The 20,449-nt window shown below is 36.7% G+C and overlaps 1 protein-coding gene across 1 annotated transcript in view; it reads left to right on the top strand.

Moving 5' to 3' along the window:
- Positions 1 to 20,449, top strand: part of LOC129238079 (potassium voltage-gated channel protein Shaker) — a 124,360-nt gene that overhangs the window by 11,542 nt on the left and 92,369 nt on the right. Inside the window, exons 3-6 of the mRNA XM_054873118.1 lie at positions 320 to 488; positions 4,285 to 4,381; positions 11,952 to 12,147; positions 17,230 to 17,351. Of these exons, the coding sequence (XP_054729093.1) occupies positions 320 to 488; positions 4,285 to 4,381; positions 11,952 to 12,147; positions 17,230 to 17,351 (584 nt within the window). The remainder of the gene's footprint in view (positions 1 to 319; positions 489 to 4,284; positions 4,382 to 11,951; positions 12,148 to 17,229; positions 17,352 to 20,449) is intronic.

Genomic DNA, 20,449 nt, shown 5'->3' with positions numbered 1-20,449 from the left:
CAAATTTTAAAACTCAAATTTCAATACTCAAAATTCAAACTTCAAAATTGGAAATTCGAAGTTTAAGATTCAAGATTTTAATTGAATAAATTTTGTTTTTATAATAATAAACACAAAAAATATCTTCTAAAGTAAACATAAATAAAAATTATATGTGAATGTATGTAAACTCTTGTTTTTATTTTTTTTTCTTTTATCAAAAAGGTTATGTAATATTTTATTTTTCAATTATTTCTTACACTTCTCAATGAATTCTCTTCCTATTCTTCTTGAATTTCGCTTTGTTTTTGTTCTCCATTTTCATCGATGTCATCTGCAGGTAAGCGGGTTAAGGTTCGAAACACAATTACGAACGTTAAATCAATTTCCGGACACACTGCTGGGGGATCCAGCTCGGCGATTACGGTACTTTGACCCGCTTAGAAATGAATATTTTTTTGACCGTAGTCGGCCGAGCTTCGATGCAATTTTATACTATTATCAAAGTGGTGAGTTTTAAAAGAAACGTATATTTGTAGTGTAATAACGGTTTTTATATTTTAAAGTATACTAAATATGTATTTTATTGAACTATGATTTTTAATCTTACTAATGGCATACAAACATAATGGGTTTTTCAGTAAGAGCGCTTCAACTTTTGAACTTTTTTGAATAAAACACAAACGGTTTAACTTTTTTAACTAATTTTTTTTTTATTATCGAGTTTGAACATATACATTTAAGTATGAAATTCGATTTCTTTTGCATGACCACCGCGTGCACGTTTTACGAAGTCCAATCGTTGAACCCAATTTTCGACCACTCTTTTGCATAAATCGGCCAAAATTCCAGCAATTTCGCGTTCAATATTGGCTCTGAGCTCACAAATCGTCGCCGGCTTGTTACTGTAGACCAATGACTTCACATAACCCCAAAACGGGACGGCTTGTTAAATGGACCGTAAAATGGCCGTAATGCTCTTAAAGTAGCAGCAACAGAACCATTATTTTCATAAAAAATTTGCACGATTTGCAATCATTGCTCAAGTGTGCAGCGTTCCATGATGAAATGTATACTAATGAAGTTTACAAATGGCAAGCGAAAAATAAAAAATATTGCGTCGTTCGCCCTCCCTATCGGGAAAAAAGTTGAAGCGCACCTATTGAACAACCCTATACATACAAACATAGTTACAATGAGGTAGACTAAGTTAGCAAAGCCATTCTGGGATTCTAAGGCGGTTTTTTTCTAGTATTTCAATGCGAAATTTGAATATCTTACGCGCTTCTCTAAGGCAAAGGCCACCATTTCGGCTTAGACTATTCCACCCAATCCTATACTAAAAGTAACAATGCATTTTCAATGATACTGGCCTAAAAAAGAATTTATTATACGAAATTGTCATTTTTTTTTATTTATTATTTAAACAAAAATTAAAAAAAAATCAGAACGAAAAAAATATTAAAAATTATTATTTCTTTTTTAAATGCTAAGAACCAAAAATAAATGCTTCGTGTGTTTCTCAGATTAGACATAAGCAACAGCCTTCAAGTTTATTACACAATAACCACTAGCAATAACCAAAGCAGTTACTAAACAGCGTGTACAGTGGGCGGTAAATGGTTAAAAGCTGCTTAACCTTACTTACCAGAAAAAAAAATTATCCATGACGTACAGCCATACGTCAAAATTTTTTCATACAGCCTTAGCGAGCCTTATCAAATCGAGTCAATTCCCTTCCTCATTCCCTTCACTGTTTCCGTAAACCAGTACGCAGTTATGCAAGAGAAAACAACATTTTCAGAGACACATACAGTCAGCGTAAAAAGAAAATGCACATCATTTTAAGTATACAATTTGATAGCTCATTGAATTTTGGTATAGCAAAGTGCAAGTTTGAAGTAGGTGGAAAATCAAACTGATTTTTGAGAACTTTTTTCGCTCACGATCTTGTGAGTTTTCTCTATTTAACGCCTGCTCCCAATTTTTTTTATATATGTAGAAGAAAACACTCAATACCGTTAGCCAAAAAATTGTCAAAAATCAAAGCGGTTCTTGAACTACCTGAAACTTGCACTGAATTATACCAAAATTCAATGATCTATGATACCTGCACACCGGAAATTTTACTAAAAATTCTGAGTAAAAAGTTTGAAATTTTGATGAAACTTTGCCGAATTTTTGAGTATTTTATACAAAGTTCGAAACTTTGCAGTACAAGGTTTTTGTTGTAGTACCAACTATATTTTTATAAAAAAATAATTGAAATTACAAAATAAATTGACTAAATAGTCAAAACTTGTCAATATGTGGTGTACACTTCCTTCTGACTTCTACTGTATGTAGCTCAGATTTGGTGATAGCAGATGCTAATGATAATAGTTCCACCTACCTGTTAGAATATATTCCTGCTCTATTTCTTTGTATAACCCTGTTTCTTAAGGTCTCTTACTAGCCTCAAAAAGAACTAACACTTCCGCTTAGAGAAGCTCACGTGATTCAGTGGTCGAGTCAAAATTGATCAGTGCAAAGAGAAATGGCTTCTTTAAGGTCTACTTGACCTCTCCATGGACATTTCTCTGGATGAGAAACGTACCTGAAAAACCTTTAATGGTACATACAATCAATTTATTTTACTTCCCCTATGAGCGACTCCATGTCAAGTGATAAAGGGTGATTTTTAAAAAGCTATAAAAAAGTTTTTCAAAAAAACACAAGTAAAATTCAGAAAAATGCATGAAATTTTTATTTAAATCGATAGTAAAGTCCATATAGTTTAATGTTTGAAGATTATTTCATGCAAATGTTGACCGCGACTGCACTTCAAATGGTCCATCCGCTCAGTCCAATTTTGGCATATTTTTTCGAATGTTTCGGCCGATATCTCACATATAAATTCTTTAATGTTGTCTTCCAATGCGTTAATTGAAGCAGGCTTGTCTGAATAGACATGAGCTTTAACATGGCCCCACAAAAAATAATCTAAAGCGTTATATCGCACGATCTGGTTGGCCAATTGACAGGTCCCGATCGTGAAATAAAATGTTCACCGAACTCGCCTCTCAACAAGTCCATAGTTACGCGTGCTGTGTGGCATGTGGCACCGTCTTGCTGAAACCACATGTCATGCAAGTCAAGCTCTTGCATTTTGGGCAAAAAGAAGTTGGATATCATTTCACGGTAGCGCTCACCATTCACAGTTACGTTACGATTCGCAGCATCTTTGAAGAAGTACGGTCCAATGATACCTCCAGCCCATAAACCGCACCAAACTGTAACCTTTTCTGGATACATTGGACAATTCTGCTTATTTACGTACCCATTGGTTCAAAAATGAGCTTCGTCGCTGAACACAATTTTTCGATAAAAAAGTATATCTTCGGCCAGCTTTCCAAGAGCCCATTCACCAAAAATTCTGCGTTGCGGTAGGTCGTTCGGCTTGAATTCTTGCACCAGCTGTATTTTGAAAGGCTTCACACCTAAATCCCTTCGCAAAATTTTTCACGTTGTTGAGTAACAGAGGCCCAATTGCTGCGAACGGCGACGAATCGATAATTGATGGTCATCAATAGCACTGGCCGATACAGCTGCGATATTTTCTTCATTTTGCACTCTACGTAAGCGTGTTGGTGGTTTGCTGTCCAATAATGTAAATTTGGTTCTAAATTTAGTCACAAACGCTCGAATAGCCGCTTCAGTGGGTCGATTAAACTGACCATAAAATGGAAGAAGCGCGCTATAAACTTTCTTAACAGAACACGCATTTTTATAATAAAATTTAATGAAACGTGCGTCAGCTGTTTAAACCAACTGGTTAAAAATATAATAGCTAAAAAATCACCCGTTAGTAGCTCTATTTTTGGCATTCCGCTAATATGTCCCAGCCATTTTGTTCGTTGACTTTCTATATGTCTCATATATCTATGTAGAAATCTTTCGATAGGGTTATTAATTTTGCGCCACCTTGCACATATATTTACATAACATGAATTTGTGCATGTGTTTGAAACTAAAATGATATTACTATGAAATATTTTATTATATAAATATTAACATGTATTTTTCTGCTCTTCTCTTTTACCCCTCTCATCTGACAAAACACAATCATGTGCGCCCACACATTTATAATATAAAATAAACACAAATATCCACACGAAAATATATTTTATTTACATTTTTTTTTTAATATATATTTGCACTGTAAAACACTGCCGTTTTCTTTTATTACTGTTATTATTGCCATTAATCACCATTCGTATTTTCATTACCATAATTTGTATTTTACAATGAAACTCCCTCATTTAGGTGGTCGACTGCGGAGACCGGTCAATGTCCCTTTAGACGTATTTAGTGAAGAAATAAAATTTTATGAATTAGGTGATCAAGCAATTAATAAATTCAGGTAAGAGTGTTACCAAACTAAGCATAAACGATGTAAAATATTTGAAAATTTGAAAACAAATATTTTTGTATAAAAATTTGCATAAATAATTGGTTACTGAAGCTGATGCGTAGATTTAATTGGAATGTTAATGCTGAATGAATTCTAATAAAAATTTGGTTTTTCATGTAGACTTGTACTATATATACATACATAGATACTCGTACACACTAAATGTACAGAGCAACACTTTTTACCAAATTTTGATTAACGTGCATCAACACTAACACAAATGTAAACTGACAAAAGCCCAGTTGGAGAGACAAATCGAAAGGAAAAACAACGCATGCCCATATAAAATCAATACATATGTACATATTTTATTTGTTGAACAACTTATTCTCAATAGTTTTGTATTTTCTTATGAATCTGAGTTCACACTCTGGGCTCTAACACACCACTTAAGGCACTCAGTTGCATCAGCTGCAAATCAAAAAGTAGTTTAGTACTGTAGTTGATATACATACAGCCATATTTGCAAATGTAGTTGTTTATTTAACTAAAAAATATTTCTCTTTAAAGAACTTAGAAAACTATATTTAATTTTAAAAAATATTCCAAAGCATACAACAACAGCTATTAGTACAATTTATGCACTTCAAAATACTTCAGCGCGCACGGAATGTGAATATCATAAAAAACGTCACACAAAAATGTCATTGACGTCACTGAAAACTGAGTTCGGTAAATTTGATAAAAATGTCTTTGAATGGTGGAATATTTAGAACAGCAAGCTGTAGCTGGCCATGCCATACCTCATTACCTTGCACCCACTTCAACTCCATGCGTGGTCTAGGTTTAGGTTAGATTTGGCAGCCGCATCGCACATAGAGAGGTCCAAGCCTTAGAAATAGTTAGCGTAGCGGTTCCAACTTGATGATGTTTGAACTTAGTACTTTTTAATTGTTAATTGTACATCCATCCTCAAAGTCCTTTAGCCATTCTTCCCCTCCACCTTTTGAATGAAATTTTCAGATAGAGTAATTTACTTAGATGGTCGATTGAAATCAACCTGAATCAATGTGACCTGAAGACATGCATACAAAGATGGCCGACATGTTTTTTTTTTGTATGCTACTCCCTAAATTTCTTCTCAGGGCAAAAAATTAGACACCTGTTTTTTTTAACATTTACTCACACGACCAGCGCTATGAAAATTTCCATTGAGTTGAAGAGCCAGTCTGACACTCCTCAAGTAGCACTAAAGCGCCGTTTTGATACCATCATGAGACCTCCAACAGGCAGATATCTATAGCCAACCAGAGCTGTTGATATAATGGAGAAGATTCATGGAATTCAGTCCCTTCCCTAGGCTGTCGAAGAAAGAAGCACTCAGTGACCTTAATCAGCTGGCTGTAAAACCCGGACATGCACAGAGAAAGTGCTCAACAGTCCCCTTCTCTGAAAGGCCCCCACAGCTTCTGCAATGGGGGTTAATGGTAACCTTAGCTTTTCTGCGTGTGCGCCGATCATTCAGTGATCGGTAGACACAGCTATGAGTTTGGAAATCAATTGGCGAGGAGTCAAAAAGACTTTCTGAGTTCTTCGTATATTTCACCGGGGCTAAAGGGTTTTCGAAATAGCACATGAAGAAGTGGAGCTCCATCTTTTCTGCGCTTTCCTGAGAAATAATTTTTGCAGTTCCATCTTGGAACCGTCAGAGAAGACGTAGGTGCAAGTTTCTTTGCAGATTATATCAATATTATTTAATCTGCGCTTCTAATCTCCCCTCAAAAATGTCCAAAATATTCGAAAGCTTAAAAAAACCAAAAATATGGCTGTACAACTAAATAATTTCGTATTTTTTTGTTAAAAAAACCATTTATTTAAATATAAAAGTGAAAAAATATTTTACTCAAAATATTGTCCATCGGAAGCGGCAACTTTTCTCATCGTTCAGGCAATTTATGGATGGCATCCCAAAAAAAATTCTCATCTTTTTTAATACCTTCAACATTGGTGAACAGTATTTCAGAAAGGTGATTCTGCATCAACCGAAACAAGTAGTAATCAGAAGGAGCTATGTCTGTGCTAAAAGGCGGGTGAGGTAGAATTTCTCATCCGGCATTTTCCAAATAATTTTTGACCGGTACTGCAACACGTGGCCGAGCATTGTAATGATGAAAAATCAATTTCTCGTGTCTGGTCGCCCATTTTTGCCGTCTTTCGGCTGTTGTATCAATTAATGCCTGTATTCCATAGCTCTCCCGTGATCGTCTGGCCCGATTTTAACAGCTCATAGTACACCCCACCCTTCTGATCCCACCAAATACATTACCTTCAAACCATGAATATTCGGCTGTGCTGTCGATTTGGCTGGTTGGCCTGGCTTCACATATGATCTTTACGCTTTGGGTTGTCGTAATGAATCCACTTTTCATCGCCAGTGACAATACGATACAAACATGATTTCTTTTTGTAGCGAGAAGCAGCATTTCAGACATGCAAAATCGTATCTCAACGTCTCTCGGCTTCAATTCGTGTGGCACCCAATTTCCTTGTTTTTGAATGTATCCGGCTGCTTTTAAACGTTTAGAAATGGCTTTCTGAGTGACTTCCAATGTTTTTCTAAGTTCTTCTTGAGTTTGATATGGATCTTGATCGAGTAATGCCTCCAATTCTTCGTCTTCAAACTTTTTTATGAACCTGATCGCTCTTTGTCTTCTGTGTCAAAATCACCACTTTTAAATCGTGCAAACCACTGCTGACATACTCCAACCTCTGGAGCACATTCAGGATAAGCTTCTAAGAGTAAACGATGTGCTTCTGTTGCACTTTTCTTTAAATTCAAGAATAAAAGCAAACCTCCCCGCAAATGCTGTTTTTTTGGAACGTAATTTGACTTGACATTTTGACTGTAATAAAAAAAAATTTGTGTGTTTTACATAGAATAGCTATCACTGTCGAAATATTGACTACATAAATAGATATAAGGTTAGTAACAAATACGAAATTAATTAGATGTACACCGATAGTTCGAACAATTTTTATAACGACCCTGAAAACAACCCATTACTAAAAAATATTAAGAAAAAATATTTTGTTTTTTACTTTTGAGCTGTTCTTATGCGCTTTTTTCTTCAATGTCATGCGGACTTTCAGTGGCAGCTTGGGTTCATATCCGCTTAGGAGAAAATATGCCTCATCGCTCGTCACTCAATGCACCAAATGCAATTCTTCCTCATAAAATTCTTCTCATAAAACGTTTGGATCACTTTTAAGGGGTTACATACGTCCAGCAGCGCCAAAAACTGCTTAAACTTTATAAAAAAATGTATTTAAATTTTTCTTTACAAAAATTAGTATATAAAAATCACGTGACCCAAAGTGCAATGAAAAAAAAGTCACTCCACGGTCTGCATCATTTCTCCTTGAAATGTTGATGGATCTGTAAAAAGTCAAAAAATTCTTGTACAATAAAGTTGCATTTATAGTCTGTCGAGCCGGATTTCTGAATTTCGAAAAATTTTACAATTTACAGAAATTAAAAAAAGTATGCGGTTTACTTCATAAATGTCACACTTTAATTATGTTTATAAAATTTATTATTAAAAATAACAAAAATCCGGCTCGACAGACTATAGAGAAAACACTTCCGAATATTTTATAAAAAATATTAAAAATCAAAATCTAGCGTAAGTGCACTAGCCTGCCATCCCAGAGGTTGTGGGCTCGTATCCCACGTAAAGCACGGTCCTCGCACTTTTCCAAATTTACATACTTTCCTGTTTCTAAAAAAAACGAAACAAAAAAGATGTCTCCAATTCCATTCTTCAGCCGCAAAAACTTATCCTTTCCATCCTTACTCCCGCACAATAACCTGCGCATTAATTGCATTGTGGCTGCTAAAAGCAAGCAAAAACAAACAGTTACACATTGCATCAGTGGCGCCAGCAAGAGGAAGCGGGCAATCGCGGTAATAGCACAGACACACGAAATTTAGCGAAGTCCTCAAACATCTGTGCGATCCTTCTGCCAGAAAAATGTGAGACACAGATGGCGCTCCGAGCGTAAGAAGGCGTTGTTCCTAAGCAAAGACAGGTAGGCATTCCCACTACTTAGGACTGTTAGCTAATCGCCTACCCTGTCAGAAATCAAAACAGATTAACGAAACCAACGCAAGACTGAGTCTTGTCGAGGCCCTATGCTCCCGAGTGGAGTGAGCAAGGAAAAAAAAAAACAAAAATGAGTTATCATGCAGACCGTGGCGAAAAAAGTTGTTTCGAGAAAAACTAGTTTAAACTGTCAAATGCATTTCGCTCGCGCATTTAAAGCAAGAATTTGTGTGCATCAAACTCTCGTCGGGCAGTTACATTTTCTTCCATAACTTTGTATCTATGGGAAATTTTTAAAGTCGACTTCCACAGAAATACGCCTAAAACTATAAAGTATAACAATCTGTAAAAAAATCATTTTTTTGAAAATTCTGGATGTATGGAAACCCTTAAGCGTTGTTCAACTGAGTAGCACTCCATGACAAAATTTGCCTAAGCTCGCAATCCCAGTTGTCGCAAGTACTCGTAATTACTGTCCAAAATCTGTATCACCCTTGGATTATCCAATAGCAATAGATGCAATGCCGCCAACAAGGGGCTGGACATCACTGGAGTCCTTTTCATATTATACATAGCCTTCATTATGGCGCTTTATTTCTCCCTGGAACCATAGGCAGTAATAATAATAATAGTCTTCATTTAAAAAATATGTCTTAGACCTGGTTTCATTTTCAATTGCAGGTATTTTTTATGTGATAGGTGCCAGGTGCAGCGCATTGTGCTAGGTTTTTATTTGTAGTTCCATAGGCAACAATTAGTGGGTGAACGATATGAAGTGTTACCAACTTCACACTGCTTGTATCTGTAAAACAGCTCATGCCATCAATGTCAAGATTGTTCTAAGGACAGTTCAATGTATTGTTTATAAGCCATCAAAAGCATTTGCGTCTCAGTTTTCTTGATTTTTTTTCTGTGATGGAGTTCAAACGTAATAGTGTGATTGCGTTATATTTGGCTGGAAAATCACAACCAGCCATTGTTCGTGAGCTCAGACCTCAAAGTGAATAGACTGTTTGTGTATCGCACTATAAAACGTTACAATGATACTGGTAGCATTGCAAAACGCTATGGAGGTGGACCAAAAACAACCGCAACAACGCCAAAAATGGTTCGGAAAGTGAAGGCTCGACTTGAACGAAATCCACGCCGAAGTGGAAGAAAAATGGCCAAAGAACTGAAAATATCGCAAGACAGCATTCAACGCATATTGAAAAATAAGCTCAAGGTTAAGGCTTACAAGTTCCAAAAAGCACACGATCTTTCACCCCAGCAAAAAAAAGTTCGGTGCGAAAGAGCAAAGGAGTTGTTGCTCTTGCACGAACGTGGCGAATTTCCTACCATTGTGTTTTGTGATGAAAAAAATTTCCCAATTGAGCAGTTCATAAACACTCAAAGTGATCGTGTTTACTTGACCCACTGGCCACTCGAAGCAATTTCCCATCGCAAGTAATGGTTTGGGCCGCAGTGACCGCTGATGGACGCTCCGCAATCGTTTTTTTCGAGCTTGGTGTCAAAGCGAATGCGAATTATTATCGGCAAAATATTTTAGAAGCTGCTTTAGAACCGTGGACACGCAAACATTTCGGTCGTAGACCATGGACGTTCCAACAGGAGTCGGCACCGTCTCATAAAGCTCGTGTGAACCAAGAATGGTTAAAAAATCATGTTCCACACTTCATTTCGTCCACACAATGGCTTTCGAATTCGCCAGACGCAAATCCGGTGGACTAATCTATCTGGTCTATTTTGGAGAGCAAGGTGAAGACTAAAAAATATGCCAGTATGGATGCGCTGAAAAAAGTGATTATACGAGAATGGGCCAAAATACCTCAAGGTCACATTCGTGCAGCATGCAACTCATTTTTTGTCCGTTTGAAGGCTATAGTCAAGGCAAAAGGTGGTCATCTCGAGCTAAAGTGAATATATGTTAAAATTGTAATCATTTTTGAACACTTTTGTCTTTGAAATCAATAACAACTAATTTCACACAAAAAAGTTATGGTGTTTTGAAACACTTCATTTGGTTCACCCTGTAGTCTCCTCTTTTGAAGAATTAGATAGCTGGTATTAGAGGCAGTACTTTTAAGTCCATTTTTCCTGCTCCTATATAATCTGCATAAATTGTATTCTTAACCCATTGGCACGCAGCTATTTCTTTGTATTCCAACTGGGCATATCTCGCAGCTTTGGTGTTTGCAACCCAATGATAAAGAAACAAAAAACTAATGAATTCCCTAAAGGGCATTCGAAACACCGACTCTCATAACCACTACATATTATAAATATACATATTTTTTAATGTTATCGTTGTTGTTGTTCTTTAAATTTGCTGTTGTATGACATTTGAAATTAGTGTTTGAAAAAATTAATTGTTTATTTATTTACTCTGAAGCAAATGTATATTATAAAAAAACTAAAAAATACAAGTAAATAAGCCAGCCATACACAATTAGACGTGAGAAACTCTTTAAAATGTTGCAACAAAATTCAAAACGCAAAAGCAAACAAAAAATTCACGAAAAATATAACCGCTAAAACGACACAATTAATCACTTGACCACTAGCTTAAAATTTTGTGCATACGGCATGGGGGGAGTATGTGGCCGGTACCGTGGCAAGCACAAGCATGCGCCAAAAGCTGCAAGCAATAAACAGATTTAATGTAGACAAAATTCCATTGAAAATTAAATGCGAATTTCACTTCAAGTGCGACGATCACCAAATATAAAACGAAAATTCTCATCCACACCCACTAAACACATCATTTGTAGCCGACATCATTTGTAGTACTACTGCAGACGTAGCAAAGCGCCTGCTCGAAGTGACAGTATGTTTTTTATGCATATAACCACCAATACAACGCTGAGCAGACAGAGGTGCTTACACTCAACATACACGATAAACCATTCACTCAAGACACAAACCGTCTTAGCCGACAACGCTACCACCGCTGCTGACTTCACCGTTGAGCGCTGCGAAATTTGGCAACACAGCCGCTGATTTTATTGTCGTGTAGTTTTTTTTTTCTTTTTAATTAATATTTTACTTACACATATATGTACACACACACACGCATATGAGCGAAAACAAATGAAAGTCAACCAATTTTGATATACTTCTTTTTTTCTTTTAGTTTTATAATAAGTAGAATTGTTGTTGATTTTTGTTAAATTTTATTATAAAACTAACATCGTTTTTTGTAATAATCGTCGACAATCGCTTAACTGGATTAGGTGTCTATTAATACAAAAGAAAAAATAAAACAAAAAACAAAAAACAAAAAGCAAAAAACTAAATGAAAAGCAGCGTGTAAAAAACACTAAAATTTGTTGTAAATTCGTTGGTGTAAAATTAAAAAAAAAAAACCAATGCATATATCTATTTTAAGTTGAGGATAATTTACTAATGCCACTTTCTTAACTTTCTGTATATTTTTTGAAACCATATCACTTCAACTGCCATTCAAAATGCCACAGAGAGGATGAAGGCTTTATTAAAGAGGAAGAAAGACCATTGCCGGATAATGAAAGTCAAAGAAAAGTCTGGTTACTCTTCGAGTATCCGGAGAGTTCGCAAGCCGCCAGAGTTGTAGCCATAATTAGTGTATTTGTTATATTGCTATCAATTGTTATATTTTGTCTAGAAACATTACCCGAATTTAAGCATTACAAGGTGAGTTGAAAACAGCAAAAGAACAAATACATTAAGCTTTGAATGTATGCGCTTTTTCACAATTTTTGAAGAAAAAGAGATCTTTAAAAGCAACTGCGCTTTGGATCCATGAAATTCTCAATACCAAGCTTTTATTGCGAAAGCATAAACCCAATTACCTAACCTTACCTCTTCCCAACCTAACCAGCGCTAAGCTATTTTTAATGAAATCCAAGTAGACCCAAATGATATGGTCAGCTTAACCAATTCGGGAAAATGCAATTTTTGAAATTTCTGCATCCATGAGCTTTTCTTGCGAAAGCGTGATTTAGCTTGAATGAAAGCTTTGCATTTATTATAGCAGCGCTAAGCTACTTTTAGTGATAGCCTTACAACCTAAACGATATGGTTAGCTTAACCATTGTTCTGCATACTTCGGAAAAATGTGCATTTGGAAATTTCTGAATCAATGAACCTTTATCACGAAAGCGTAAACTTAGCTGGAATGAAAGCTTCACTTTTATTACAGCAACACTAAGCTAATTTTAGTAAAAACCTTACAATATAAACTATATACGATTAGCTTAACCATTCTTCTACTTGTGAAAAATGTGTATTTAGAAATTTCTAAATCCTTGTGCTTTCATTGCCAAAGCTTAAACACACTTCAGTGTAAGCTTTACTTTCAATCCGAAGGCGGTAAGCTAACTATACTGCAAGCTTTTTGACCCAAACTAAATGGTTAACTCAACCATTCATCTACTTCAGAAAATGTGAAAAAGCTCATTAAGTTTTATTAAATTTTCTAACCTAAAACTTTTTTACACTTTTTATATAGTTTTTTTTTATTTTCTCTTTTAATTTTAAGCATTAGCATAACACTTTTTAATACTTCACTTCTACTCTTATTTTTCTGCTTTTTGCGCGCACATTTTTGCAACTTGATGTCAAATTTTTTGAAATCGATAAGCTTCCGGATCGGGTTGGATAATTTTTTTTCTTAAAACTAATTTTACTAATCGATGTTCGGTGTTGTAACTCAATGTGCTCCAACCAAAGCCTTTTGAAAATATACAAGTACATAAAATATATGCCTAAGAATGCCTCAAATGTAAGCCAGTGCGCAAATTGAGAGTACTTTCTGGTTTGAGCTGTACAAAACAAGTTATTTTCCGTCGAAAGCAAAGAAATCTTACAATATATAAAGAGAAAGCCAGTCATTCCCTTTGCAAACCAAATGAAAATGAAAGCTATTAAATCAAGCAGCAAATAGTGAAAAGAGAGACTACCCCGATGACGGCTGTTGCCTTGGAATTCCTCCATGAATTGGATATCAAAAGCTTCAAAAACCTTTAAAACAGGTCTCAAATCCTGCCATTTCTCTTACAAAACGAAGTAACTAATGGCAGCCGTCGTAGCCAAATAGATTGGTGCGTGGCTACCAACAGGTGTACGTAGGTTCGAATCTCCGAGAAACACCAAAACGAAGAAAACATTTTTTTCTAATAGCGGTCGCCCCTCGGCAGCCGCTGGCAAACTTCCGAGTGTATATCTGCCATGAAAAAGCTCTTCATAAAAAATATCTGCCGTTCGGAGTCAGCTATAAAACTATAGGTCACTCCTTTTGTAGAATAATATCAAAACTCACGCCACCAATAGAATGAGGAGCTCGGCCAAACACCTAACAGAAGAGTACGCGCCAATAATTTATTAATTTTTTCTTAATATTGAAAAGTGGGACTGCTGTTGCCTTAAAATATTTTCATGCGTGGGGTTTATCAAAAGCTTCAAAAAAGCTGTGAAATTCTGCTACTTCTCTTACAGTACCTAAAAATAAATATTGTAAGGAAATTTCCAAAGTTATAAATCTAATTGACAATTTCTCGCAAAGCTCGTCATAGGCAGAGTAAAAGTTACAAGAAAGCTCAAACAAAAATTTACTAAAAATGTGCCTCCAAAACGCGATTTAATTTAGAAATCCGCTGGAAAATGTTATTTGAAAGCTTTTATAAACTTAAAGTTCCAAGAAAGCTCAAACAAAAATTTACTAAAAATTTGCTTCCAAAACGTGATTTGATTTAAAACACCGCTGGAAAATGTTATTTGAAAGCTTTTATAAACTACTGATCATCTCTAATACCAAAGCTTCTCGAAAGCTCAAATTAAAAGTGGCCTAGCATTCTAAATTTTCAGTGAAAGCTTTTCAACCAATTCTTGTTATTGTATGCTTTCTTATTTGAAAGCTTTTGTGAACTTCTGATCATCTCTAATACCAAAGCTTCTCGAAAGCTCAAATTAAAAGTGGCCTGGCATTCTAAATTTTCAGTGAACGCTTTTCAACCAATTCTTGTTATTGTTTGCTTTCTTATTTGAAAGCTTTAATGAATTTCTGATCATCTCTAGTACGTCAGCGAAGTGTTTTTCGAATACGACTAAAGCTTCTCGGAAGCTCAAATTAAAGACGGCCTATGTTACGCCTAGTATCTTAAATTTTCAGTCAGAGCTTTTCAATCAATTGTCAGCCTTTCTTTAAATTCATAATTTTTTCTTGCCAATTTTCAAACGCTTAAGCCAGTTTGTCTCTCGATTTAATGTTTATAGCTAAACGAGCTTAAATTTTAACGGTAGCCAAATACCATTTCTTAATATTCATATACAAATACGTATAAAAAAATATATATATAAATATTTATGTGTGTACATTTACGAAAAATCTAAAGATTGCCTACAGTGCACTTATCCTTTTGACATTAAGTTGTGAAAAGTAAAGTATTTTGTAAATATAAATTATAATTTTTTGTTGTTATTTTTTCCACTCATATCCAGCTGTTTTATTGGCCAGCGGCATTATACCAAGACTTTGCAACACACAGCCTAAACGTATGCAACAAATTTGCGGCAGTCATTCAAATTTATAAACTTTGCATAGAGCCACGCCTCGATGTAGGCAGATTCACTAAATTCAGTAAAAAAAAACACAATTAAATGCTGTCACATACTGGAGATCTGAAACTGATGTTAGTGCGCACCTTCGCTAGTGATTGATAATTTTTGGCATGCAATCGATAAACTATCGACGGCATTCGATATAGGGAAGTCGAGCGGAGGCAATTAGAGGAAGTAGTCTCCTCGGGCATAGGCTTTTTTGAGAAAAACTGATTGGACACATTTTGCATGAATAGCCTCTTTCACATATTTTAACCGTTAAGCGCAATAATCGGTGTAGTACGCACCACGGCAAAGTTCATATTTTTCTTAAACATTGACAAATGATAAGCTAAAATTAATTTTTAGTACTACTTTTGAGTATTTTTAGACTTGATAACTCAGTCGTAATCTCTCTGGTACAAAAAACACCCTACCGCAGGAAATAATTTGGTTAAGGCGGAAGCCTTATTCTTCCTCTGCTACCACCAGCTGGTACCCCATCAAATACTTTCAGAGCCGAAGTGTTTGTATGCATGCGGACGACATGACCCAGCCAACGAAGATGACACTTAGTTTAGATTATGTTAATGGTTACGCCTGAGGAGAAAAGAGCTCACTTAGACGTGAACTCTTAATTCATTCTTTGTGGCACCATCGAAGGGAGCAAGAAGAAGCAAGAAAGAGTGGTACGTAAGGGCGATTCACCAGATGATGACTAATTACGGCTCTGGCGCCACCCTTTCGAAGTGATAATGAACTTCTGCAGCGTCCATGATCCAAATCTGCTACCTTCACAAGGGTAATTAACCCCTAGCCGTGCCATTTAGCTCGGCGAAACTCGGGCCCAAGTGTTATGCGTCAACGCGAGGTAAACAAATCAGAATAATATAAAATGCTTTGTAACAGCAATTATGAGACTTGTAACTAACTCTGGTGGCATACAGATAAAAACTAACATTCAATCACGACCCAGGCTCGAGATGTGTATGTACACGACCTCGGCTCGTGATATTTTCGTTTGGCCTGACGATCTATTCACGAGCCTGGCTCGTCATATTCATGTTTGGGCCAAAATTTTCATCATGAGTCAGACTCGTTAAGCCACGCAAGGGGTCAAACAATACACCTACGCTAACTTTACACCAAAGTAGCTAACTTTATTTTGCAAAGCAAGGCAGTCCGTAGCCGAATGGGTTGGTGCGTGACTACCATTCGGAATTCACAGAGAGAACGTACGTTCGAATCTCGGTGAAACTCCAAAATTAAGGAAAACAGTTTTCTAATAGCGCTCGCCCTTCGGCAGCCAATGCTAAACCTCCGAGTCCGAGTGTATTTCTGCCATGAAAAAACTCCTCATGAAAATATCTGCCGTTCGGAGTCGGTTTGAAACTGTAGGGCCCTCCATTTGTGGAACAACATCAAGACGCACACCACAAATAGGAGGAGGAGCTCGACCAAACACCCAAAAAGGGTGTACGCGCCAATTATATATATATATATATAAGGCAGTCCTGCCGACAGCTGCCGCAAAAGGCGCTCAAAGTTACTTAAAGTCTCTCCGGAATATGCGGGAAGGATATATGCTGTGACTTTTTTTAATTTTAACTTTTTCACCTATCACCCCGTGGCCATAAGGAACTCGCGGCCTTGCAAGTTAGTGCACTTGCCCAGTACTCGCTCCACTCTCGCTGAAATGACGTGAAGCACTCCTTTCAAGGAGCTGATTGCAGAAAGCCAAAGGAACACTAATTCTCGCTTTGCATGTGGAAACCAACTCTTGGTGCCCCTACCTAGCCAGTTCATCAGCCAAACAGTGTTCTCCTATATCTCGTTGAGTCAGCCACTTGCCGACTACATAATTTCGAACGCGCCAACAACGCTCGCATTAAAACTGAAAATTATCAATTACATCAAAGTAGTTAAAAACTATCGATAGACACAACACACACTATCACAGCTTCAGATCTCTATCACATACATATAAATACTCAAACGCATCAAGTCCATATACCCTTTCCCCTTTGAATATTTCCAATAGTTCATAAAAATATTTACATTAATAATCTCTTTTGTCTAAACTCTGTAAATGCTTCAAAGCTACTTGAATATGTGTTGATTATTTTTTGTAAATTTCATTTTAACCGACTTATTTAAAAATTCCCAACAACGCAACAGGTGTTCAATACAACAACAAATGGCACAAAAATCGAGGAAGACGAGGTGCCTGACATCACAGATCCTTTCTTCCTTATAGAAACAATATGTATTATTTGGTTTACATTTGAACTCACAGTCAGGTAAGTTTATGGTCGTATAAAAAATAAAAATAAAACTGAAAAATATATGAAAATTTAATAGATTTAGGTAGATTTTGTGGTGTAAAAAAATGTATACAATATTAAAAACAAACAAAAAAAATTATAAATTATAAAAAAATTATAAAAATTATACAGCTTTAAAAAAATTAGCAGAGCTATGCAGTTTTGTAAGTAACGGCCCTTTTAAAAGTGCACTTTAGTAAGAAATTTTAGCAAAAAAATATACAGGTTTATGGAAAATAATTTATTTTTTTAAATAAAAAATAATATACCAGCAGCTAATTTTATCTGTTAGCCCATTGTCCATTAAAAGTCGGTAAGAATGAACACTAAGACAAAGAAGAACAACTCACAGTGAGAGGAAATAATGGAAAAATTTCATTGTAAAGCAAAATGGGATCCTAGCAAAAAGCTGTGATTAACTAACAGTGGCTTTTCATGTAATGAATCGGTGATAATAGCCATCGGCTAATCAAAAAAAGCTACTTAGAAGGACTCTGCGCAAATGTATGCTGTAAATACAAAAAAAACACCAAACTACAAAAAAAAGTTAGCAAATTCCTAGAGAGATCAAAATGAATGATAACACTGTGCGACAAAATCGAACTTATTGCCTCAGTATTAAGTGAAACGCAACACAAATGAGTATCAATAATACTAAGCTAATGGCTAACTCAAATAGGGAAAATAAGCCTAACTGAATGCTGGCACATTACTTATTGCTTAATTAGATTAAGTTTTCGAAAAGTATTCGCAGAAACTGCTAATATGAGGATTTATTTTGGTAATTTGACTTTTTTATTTATTTATTTCTTTTTTTTTTGGGAGGTTGGGTTACAAATGCCATCGCAATATATAGTAACCGTCGCTATTACGTGTGTGGTGATTCCACTAAATATATCCCTCCTCATCTCTTGGATTTTTCCCTCCTCCCCGGGACTACTTCCGCATTGCTTCGAGGTAGAGGGCCAAGACGGCGTCGTAAGAAGGACACTTACTTACTCACCCTGCGTCCAGGGTCGCCTGTTTTGCGAAGCCTATGTATATGCTCATTGCTCTTCAGCAAAACTTTCCATTTCACGTTTCTTTTTTCGGATAATATCCTCCACGAAATTTGTGACGGCATTCCATTTTTCTTTGTCTATCATCATTTTCTCGATAATTTCTTTAGGTGTAAATACACCATTAGCTCGTTACAGAGCTGTTCTCTCTATGTTCCTTGCGAAGGGACCCATGTCCGGACAAAAACTGTGGGAGTAGTGTGTAATAGTTCACCTCACCGTGCTTTCTTTCTACCCACTTTTTTGGAGCGGGTGTTAGTCTCGCTGTCCATCTACCATACCGTTCAGAGTTCCGTCTTGCCTGCCAAAGTGTGAGCGTTTAAACTCTAATATCGGAGAAGCGTGACACTGGGATTCCTGTGATTTTCGCCTTCCATCTCCATTTGCGCTCTAGTGCTAGAATATCTATAGGGATGATTCTGCTGATAACTAAAACCGCTGCTTCAGATACTGCCCTGTATGAAGAAGCCACTCTGAGAGCACAGGTGCGTTGCACAGATTGCAGAGTTCTCCGGCGGCACCCTTAGCGAATCTGCCCACATTTCGTATCCGTATAAAAGAATCGAGTTCGTCGTGTCCATTGGATATTTGACTATGGGTTTAAAAAATGCATGAAATTTACCTACAGTGCCATCTAGCGTAGAAATTATATAAAGCATACCTCGGAAATGCAGTTTCATTTTCAACCTCGTTCTTCCTACGAGAGAAAATAGTTAAACTTGTACGTAAAAACATTAGGCGAGTCTTCCTTCTATGAAAAAATAAAGTGGACATACGCAATGGATACCGTAGATTAGGTTAAGTTTTTGTGGCAGTTAGTTTAAGAATAACCAACTCTTCTAGAACAAATAGGTCCGTTGTGGTACCACGGAAATGGAACCATTTAGATGCTCTTATGAAGCGAAGGATAGGTTTTATCCCAACACCGGATAGTTCCGTAAGAGAGTCAAAATGGTATTTTCCCTAACAATCTTGCTCTACTTTTAACTAAGGCTGGACAATTACAGAAGAAATTTTCTACTGTTTCTTCCTCTCTCTCGTAGCTACAACTTCTTCTGTATTCATGAGAAAATACTCCTAGTCTAGAAGAGTTCCTACCGAACAGCCAATGACCGGTGACACAAGGCCATGGCATTGAGATGTTCTCTCTTAAGAGGTTAAGCTTGATCTTTTCTTAAGCGCTCCTGAACTTTTCTTATCTCTTTGCGGGCAAATTAGCCTGATTGTAACACAAATATTTTCTACTGCTGTTGTTGTTGTAGAAGCAATACTAAGCCCTGTCAGTGTAGTGTATATCACCGGTCGTGTTCATCTAGCTGATCTAAAGGTGGGTCCAGGAAACTTGCTGTTTCGACAGGTTGGGTCCAGAGCGAGAGGGGTGTTAGATAAGTGGGTTTAGTAAGGCATGTGAAAAGGTGGTTATTGTCGTGCGGGGTGTCTTCACATGTAGGACATATTTTTAGTATGTCGGGTTCAATTCTGGATAAGTAGGAGTTTAACCTGCTACAATAGTTATGCCAGTGTTACACGGGTCTCACGGCGAAGCTGAAGCTCTTCATCTGCTGTAGGTTGTGTTTGGACTCCGTTTACGGCATTCGGTGGTCGGTCTTAGAAGGTGGTAATGGTCTTCCGAAGAATACCCTTTATAGTGAGTTGAAACACGGTCTGGTCCAGTAGATGTCTTTTCGTTTTGTCCTGGAACTCGTCGGCGTAATTGAGGAGGTGTCTCCTGGTGTGCCTGGAAGGCGGCTCTGACTCAAACAGATGTCTGCAAAGGTGAATCCTGCGTAGCACCCAAGCAGAAACTATTTGTTAAGTAGCTTATTGTGCTCCTTTAGCGGGTCATCAGTGCCTGAATAGCACGCTGACCGAATAGCAGTGTTTTGGCAAGTCTGGAGCTTTATCCACTACGTGTCAATACGTAGTTCCAGGCGATCAGACAAGCGCAGCGTAGTTTAGAACCGGCCGGCCAATTGCCTTAAATGTCGTCATTTCTCTGTATTTGCCCCAAGTGCT

The sequence above is a fragment of the Anastrepha obliqua genome, chromosome 2 (genome assembly GCF_027943255.1).
Source record: "Anastrepha obliqua isolate idAnaObli1 chromosome 2, idAnaObli1_1.0, whole genome shotgun sequence".
NCBI classification, from domain to species: domain Eukaryota; kingdom Metazoa; phylum Arthropoda; class Insecta; order Diptera; family Tephritidae; genus Anastrepha; species Anastrepha obliqua.
The sequence above is the reverse complement of the archived record's forward strand: the minus strand, read 5'-3'. Positions and strand labels throughout refer to the sequence as shown.